The sequence below is a fragment of the Apostichopus japonicus genome, chromosome 1 (assembly GCF_037975245.1).
Source record: "Apostichopus japonicus isolate 1M-3 chromosome 1, ASM3797524v1, whole genome shotgun sequence".
Lineage (NCBI taxonomy): Eukaryota > Metazoa > Echinodermata > Holothuroidea > Aspidochirotida > Stichopodidae > Apostichopus > Apostichopus japonicus.
Window position 1 is genome coordinate 19,560,728 of NC_092561.1, and position 8,191 is coordinate 19,568,918.

Consider the following 8,191-nt stretch of genomic DNA (forward strand, 5'->3'; position numbering starts at 1 on the left):
GTGCTGAAATCAGCACTTTAGTTTTTAGAGTGTAGTGTCACAATAGTAGGTCTACTGATGAATTGGTCCTAACAAAGGGAGGTGAGAGTCTTTCAAAATTAACAACCGGCAACCAAACTTTAGTCACTTTAATTAGACGATGTTGTTGATCTTTACACGACTGGTGATATTCAAGTAAAGAAAATCGTCAAAATAAGACTAGAAGGACCCTTACGACATACTACCACAGACATGTATATGTTATAAATACCCATTTGGCCAGGCTCGTTATTAATCGATACAACAATGAAATCGGCGTCGTTAGTGGAAACGTATGCCATAAAAACATGCCTCTAACATACATCAACATACACATATGTAATATAAAGTTACCTTTACGTAAAATGCAAATACAAATGCCATTTAAATAAAGCTTTTGCTGAATGATATTCGTAAATAGGAGTGTTAGATCAGTGGTTAACGCCGGTGCCTTTCAATCATGAGGTCCCGAGTTCGAGTCACTCCAAGTTTAATGTATGTCGTCTAGTTACAGAGTTGTTGACAATTGATAATTCATAATCATGGATGTTAAATATGAGTCTTAGAGACTGACTAGCGTCTTTGCATCTTGCGTCTTTGATAAGCCAATGATGGCTTCTTCGCGAGTTCCTGCTTGCAGGAGGATCGAACATACATACATGCAAATATCTTCATATATATAAACATAAATGTAAAGTATATCTTATAAGAGATCTAACCTGTTCGACTTGACATCTCTGTGGCAGAGCTTTGCACTTTGGCAAGTTTTCGTCCACTAGTAGCTACTAGGCTGAATTGATAATCGGTTGAAGAGAGAAGATATTCCAACTGGAAGGAAGTCTGAGAGGCAGGCATTCTTATTGGTGGAGGAGGATAACCAAACTGAGGACTATAATCCAGCTCAAATGCTTCCAAGCTTCCAGATGGAAGATCCCATGAGAGACGAACCGTGTTAGAGTCAATGTTATCGACACGTATTGTATCTGGTGTAGTAGGTATACTGGTAGAAACTATAAATACACCAAAAAAAACATATATATGTTAGTGATAATGGCATGACCTTATTCGAATCTGTATCATACAGATACCGGGATTTCGACCTGCTAACTTTATTACCATATATTAGATATCCGACTGCAAGATTTGTATTGAATTCTATAGAACATGAAATATGGTTCGGTAAGATTCGCAAACTTATCTTATCATCGAACAAGTCAACGAAAAATTTACCAAGTTGTTTTGTATTTATTTGCTGGTTTTGCTTTGACTACTTTACTTATTTGATTACTCTGTATGTATCTTATATTTGTTCGTCTGATGATTTTATTAAAGTCCCATGTAATGTGTTTTGAGAAATTCTTTATAAAGCGCCTTATAAACATATATATATATATAAATATATATATTGTTATTACGCCGTAAACTTTACAGCGGATGCTACGATAAACTAGTATTAACTGCAGCATGTTTAATGAAACCAAATTGGACATCCATTGACATTTACATATAGTTAGCTAAACTTCACTACAAAATGGACCATTGGCTGCACAAATTTGATATGTAATAAGGTTAGCCGAACAACCACAAGAGAAACAAAAACTGCCGAGGAATAAATTGCTAGAAAGGCGATGATCGAAACTATTTACGTTACCCATGTGGATTTACCTGTGGCAAAATATCGATACGTTGTTGTACTGCACCTTGTAAGACCATTGACGTTACTACATGCCGTTACACTGATAGAATAGACTGTACCAGATTGGAGATTCTGTAACTCGACAGTCGTTTGGTCAAATTGCGTCATCTCGATACGGTTCATATTTTGTGCCTGGTAGCAAATCTAAACAGAAAAGAAATAATACAGACTAATAAGAAATAACAAATTTGTGCGTATGTGACCAAATCACACAAATACTATAAATAGCACCATGAAATGTCCTCATAAATTTCGTATTGGAATATCATTTTAAATTATCAGGGGCATGAGATTAGATTTAGTATATGCAATTAATTCAAACAATGATGTTTGGAAGAGCATTCGAATCGCACTTTGGTTGCATTTGATAACTTCGCTTTCAGTTATTATGACCAGGGAGTTGACAAATTCCTGCTATGACTTGTAATAACATTGTAAAACTTCTACTAAAGGTACATTTTATGATTTGAAAGGACAGGAGATCTCCACATATGTGTCTGAAGTGGCTGGTAATATTTCGCTGGTCTATGACGTGACCGACCCTAACATGGAACGCCGAAATATTCCACCCTACATGTTGAAATAGCTGAGTTTAAAGATTAAGTTTGTCCTCACCCGATAACTGTTCACATCATCCGGAGGTGCGGTCCATCTTAGTCCCAAGGTGGTCGCGGTTGCACTTTCAAGACTCAACAGAGTTACTGGGTTTGGTTCTGACAAAGCAAAAGAGCTTAAAAGCATATCAAAAAGCTCCGTATTGCAAACAAATTTGCAAATTGGAAAGAATGGAGGACTGCTTGATATGAAACCATTTAATGTTATATTTATCACTTATGGACCACTGAAGAGACTTATATTGCGATAGATGACGTAAATCATCAGTAGAATGTGTAGAACTAAAGCTATAATGGTAACAATAGAAAAAGGTAAATGTACAATGCTGGACACAGTTATAGTAGTTTTCTTGCATTTGAACCGTAATGTTACGAATCATACTACGATAAGTGTTCAGAATTATACCTTAGTTGTCCAAACTAACTCACTCGCTTTTATTCATACGAGTTTTAAGAATGGAATTTGTTGATCATGCCTTTTCAACTGCTTATCATCAATCGTATCAAAACACTTAACACAATATTTTTCATTTCAACAATATTTTGTACACCTCCGTATGTTGAAAAACATTTGGCTGTACAAGTCGTCATGGTAGGTTGCATGAAGCTACATACTTGTAAGTGTTCTATTTGAGGATAGGATTGTTGAACCGGTCATCAGTCGGATTTCATAGACAGTGGCAGGCTTTAAATTCTCAAATCGAAGGTAGTTAATCTCATTGGCCGTTGAAGCTTGCAGCTCAAGTACCGTGTCCCCTTCTGTTGCCTGAGTATAAAAAAGACCTAAAGTTCAATGTTTATGAAAACATGGCAGGAGGGTTGGTACGTGGGTCGGGTGGGTGAGGGTGGAGTGTTGTGTAAATGGCGACGAAATAGCTTTGGTCACGGAATATCGAAACCTTTGTGGAAATACCGGTGCTGTAGCCGAGTGGATAAAGGTGGTGGTATTTGAAGCAATGAAATGACTTTCTAAATTGATAAGATGTTAAAATGTTGAATTGGAGCCACCAGACATGAAAGTTGTAATTCATAAGCCCTCGCGGGCTTCTCCCGCATTCGGCGTCACATAAAATTTGTCAAAAAATGCCTGATAAATGGTTACTTTTATATAACCATCAATCATATAAAGTTTCTTACCACAACCACAAAGTCTTCTGTAACATCCTGTCCACCAGGTTCCCAGAAGACAGAGAAGCCATCACTTTTAATATCCCACGCAAGGAAGGTGTTCATTGGCACTGGTCCTGTATGGAATATAAATCAAATCTGGAAATGTTTAGTAATGTAGTTATTTTATATTAACCTTTAAAGGGTGTGAAGACTCGCGCAAAAAGAAACGTCTAATGCCGGTAATCTGACCTAGTTTCGAATGAGGTGAAACAGAAGTGTTAGACACCACCATCGATCCCAGAAAATACACACACAACTTGGTACCGTCGGTAATTAGACACTAGCGTACAGTCAGTAAATACAGCTGCGGTCAATACCCACATCACAGTCTACAAACGATACAGCGATGGACACCTCAAGTCCAGCTAAAGATAACAAGGTATCACGTTTCATTACTGTCTGCATTTTGTAGCGACACGAACAAAACTTCACTTGCAATCAACGGAAAGTTAACTTTTTCAGATCAATCAATCAATCAATCAATCAATCAATCAATCAATCAGAAAACATTTATATAGCGCCAAAATCAACAAAAGTTGTTCAAAGGCGCTTGTTCAGATGGCCGCACGCGGTTTGGGGCGAGTCTTCAAAGCCTTTAAGGTATATGTGCTATGAATTGTTGTCCTATTGTATTGATAAAGACCCTTTGTGGAATTGTTCCAAAACGTATTAGCTCTTCACTGGAAAACTAGATTGAGATAGAGAACCTGTAGGAAGTACCATGGAACTATTTGTATAATGTGCGGTATGGCAAGTTTCATAGAAACTCTAACGTTGACATAGTACAGTTGAGTGCTCTCCGATAAGTTAGGCTGACGTGATATAACTGATTTGGAACATCACAAAACCTCGTTCATATTTTTTCTTTATCGCTTTCTGATACTCTTTAGTGTAACATTGAAGACATAATCCATGAACAAGCGTCTTCTTCATTCGCCAATTGAGTTAAATACGATATCTTTGCAGCGATGTAGGAGTTCTGCTACTTAGTGATGTCTATTCCCTTTCAATACAATTTCCCCCAACATCGTTCTTTTGGTATGTGTGGTTTTCATAAGAGATTCTTATCTACATAAGATTTACTCGCCCTACCTGTCACGATTATCTCTACACCAATGTCGGTGTTTGTTTGACCTGGCAATACGGTTGTCGTGGCAACAATATATTCCGAACTTGGCCGAAGGGTGTCCAGCTCATTAGTAGGACAATCGCCTTGGGGCTTCCTGACAGCTATGAAGAAATCCTGTCCATGGCAAATCTGGCATGTAAGCAAATAAAATAATAATAATAATAATAATAATAATAATAATAATAATAATAATAATAATAATAATAATAATAATAATAATAATAATAATAATAATAATAATAATAATAATAATCATAATCATAATAATAATAATAATAATAATAATAATAATAATAATAATAATAATAATAATAATAATAATAATAATAATAATAATAATAATAATAATAATAATAATAATAATAATAATAATAATAATAATAATAATAATAATAATAATAATAATAATAATAATAATAATAATAATAATAATAATAATAATAATAATAATAATAATAATAATAATAATAATAATAATAATACCAAACTATTGTCTTTAGTTTTAATATGATCATTTAGTCCTTTGGTACTGGTAAACATTTATGATACTGTTGTACATTTACCTACCGTAGCTTAAAACGATCTTACATGTTTGCAAGATACATGTGTGTTTTTGCATAGTATTTAAGAAACATTCCATATCTAATTAAGTCATACAACTAAGTTAACCTTCGTTCTCTTATTAAGAAAGTCCAAAGTATAGGATACATAGCGTATGTCGTGCATCTATGCTATTATCTCTCCTAACGTACAGTCGGGTACAACTTTCTAATTAGGTTATACTTGAATTAACACCAAATCGTTTTATTGATGATGACACGATGACAGTCCTGCAAGAGTTAAAAAAATTAAATCCTGTTTCTCGAATTAATACTCTTTTAAAGTTTTTTTCTTACGATATATTCAAGACTTGTTTCTCACTATGAAGTTTTCGTGAACTTTACGATAAAATTTTAAGCAACTCTTGAAGATACTTTTCAAACAATCATACTTTAACATACTATTTATGTCGTGCGTTTACAGAGCTTTCACGTCCCTCTTTTGTGACACGAATTAACACTTAAAATGCTTGATTCATAAATTACATTAATTTCTTTTACGGTAATCTACCTTGTTACATTTTGCTTCTTATAGGTTGGAGACACAAATCGGAGAATACTAAATACCGGTTTGCCAAACTTACCTCAACTGTACTGGATGATAATAATAACGATAACAGTAAAACGGTGTTGATTGCACAAGCCATTTGAAATGTTCTCCTCTTTAGTTACTAGAGTATAAATTAACGTGACAAGCTGAACAGATACGCTTCAGATTAGAACACAATTAATAGAACACATGCCACCTGAGACCGCCATATTGCCTATATAGAGACATCCATATTGCATATAGCCTATACGTGACCGTTTGTATATTTATATATATATAGGACATGCAACAATTGCTAAGCTCTATACGCATTGTACAGTGTTGGTCACGGGTCGGTGCCTCCCTTGCAGTACAATTCAGCATAGCTTTGATCTCAACTGTACTAATTTATTTGATAACAATGTGGTTCAATCGTCAACACAAAGATGGGTGTATACCTCAGTGATTGTGCCATTTATAAAAAGTATCCAATCATGTGTGCAGGTGAGTCACCAAAATATCTAGCGTGATTATACACCTTAAGGGTTACTTAATTTTTCGATGGTGAAACAATTTGAATCGATATCAATTTTATAATTTATCTTGTAGTTTCTCTTAAAATTAATAAATTTCTAAAAAGAAAATCAAACAGAAACAATTAAAATTCCAAACGAGATAAAACTCGCGTTTTTTACAACCATTTGACGAGTGAACAGGGACGTCGCAGCGAATGGTTCGCGGGCTGACCCATTTCATTGTTAGCTTCCATGCGCTGCGTTGCCATGCACTGCGTTGTCCATGAACCAATACGTACAGTTAAGCTGCGCTGCTAGGCAGCTTCCGTAATGGTCTGCGTACAAGTGGTGTGTCGTGTTAAATTTTTTTTTGTGTTACTTTTTGTATATATTTGTTTGTTTATAACATTGCAAAGTACATTGAGCAGACGATTACACCATAAAACTCAGAATGAACTGTTAGTGTATTCTATACAGCGGTGTACCCAAGCCTTTACCTTACTACCTAACACCTTAACCCCCCACCCCCTTACTTACCAACCGGGTACTTCACCACACAATCAGAGCAAACAGCGTTACTATATTAAACGTGGTTAACGGCGACTGTTAATGTAAGTTGACGAACAGTGTCAAGTGGCTCGTCCTCTCTGTGTCTAGTGACTCTGTCCTGGTCCCATAGCCGGTCGCCACTGTCTACAGGCTTTCGCGTCATATATCACATCTTCTGAGTTTCTGAGACTGTTCTTTTATTTGACGAATTTCTCTATCAATTTCGAACCTGTCAAACCTGCCGCCGCTTTCACCGAATTTCGAGGCCTCTTTCCGGCAAGCGAACTCGGCAACTTCGCAGTAGAAAAAGCGTAGCCAGTGTGGCCGTTACGAAGCCATCATGCAGGTACCTCATCGCGCGTTAGTAGTGGTTCTGTAAGTTTAATAATTTGTAATTTGTAAGGTACCAGTCCCCAACATTTGTGTGTAACTTATAACTCAGTTGTAGTTTTAGTATTTATTAGTATTTATTCATATTGCAAGGAGGAAACAATTAACAATTCTGTTAGAATTTACCAGAAGTATTCTTTCCATCCGTTTTTACTCTCTGTCGTCCCTTACTGCCATTTTAGTCAAAACTTGAATCTGGTTTTGTAACAGTATCTCATTGGATCACAGGGATCCCAAGCAACAAGTAGCATGGCGACAGTTAGAAAGATAGAGACGGGTCATTTCTCTGTTAATGTTGTCTTTCTGAAATGGTTTACTTTAAATGTACAATGACGATGCTTGAAACAGTCAGTTTATGACATTTTTAGAAAACAGTCTTGACACAGCTAAAATGACTTCATTTGAAAACCTATGGCGAAACTATAGCACATCCGTAAAGAACCGCCACAACAAACACACATACACTCTAAAAAAGCCAATCAACCTACCAAATGAATCGAAACTAACAGAAATACAACCGTGCGATAACACTGGCAATTTATTTAAAAAAAAACACATTTTAGAATTTTAGGATACTGTATAATAAATACCAATCAGACCAATTGAGACACAACGCGGCAAATTGTTAGCTGTTTTATCATGGAGTATTAGCTCATTGGTTAACGCCGGTGTCTTCCAATCATAAGGTCCCCGGTTCTAGTGAATCCAAGATTAATGTACTGTAGCCTATGTCATCAAGTTACAGAGTTGTTGACAATTGACAATTCATAATCATGGACTTTAAATATCAATCTAAGAGACTGACTTCGGTCAGCTTGCAGCTTTGATAAGCCAATGAGACTTCTTCGCGAGTTCCTGCTTGCAGGAGGATCTAAAATACATACATAAATACAAATACATACATAGTTCAGCGATCACTATATCAAATACTCGATGTTCAAACAGCCTATAAGAGTTACCTCACAAAGAAGAGTACACCTAA

The 8,191-nt window shown here is 35.8% G+C and overlaps 1 protein-coding gene across 1 annotated transcript in view; it reads right to left on the reverse strand.

Annotated features, from left to right (window-relative positions):
• LOC139970389 (receptor-type tyrosine-protein phosphatase eta-like) overlaps positions 1–6,061 on the reverse strand; it is a 48,068-nt gene extending 42,007 nt beyond the window's left edge. Inside the window, exons 1-7 of the mRNA XM_071976033.1 lie at positions 5,811–6,061; positions 4,591–4,756; positions 3,466–3,572; positions 2,944–3,094; positions 2,330–2,427; positions 1,684–1,858; positions 738–1,028 (exon numbers count right to left, since the gene is read on the reverse strand). Coding sequence (XP_071832134.1) covers positions 738–1,028; positions 1,684–1,858; positions 2,330–2,427; positions 2,944–3,094; positions 3,466–3,572; positions 4,591–4,756; positions 5,811–5,873 — 1,051 coding nt within the window. The 5' untranslated portion in view covers positions 5,874–6,061. The remainder of the gene's footprint in view (positions 1–737; positions 1,029–1,683; positions 1,859–2,329; positions 2,428–2,943; positions 3,095–3,465; positions 3,573–4,590; positions 4,757–5,810) is intronic.
• Between the last annotated feature and the right edge of the window lie 2,130 nt (positions 6,062–8,191).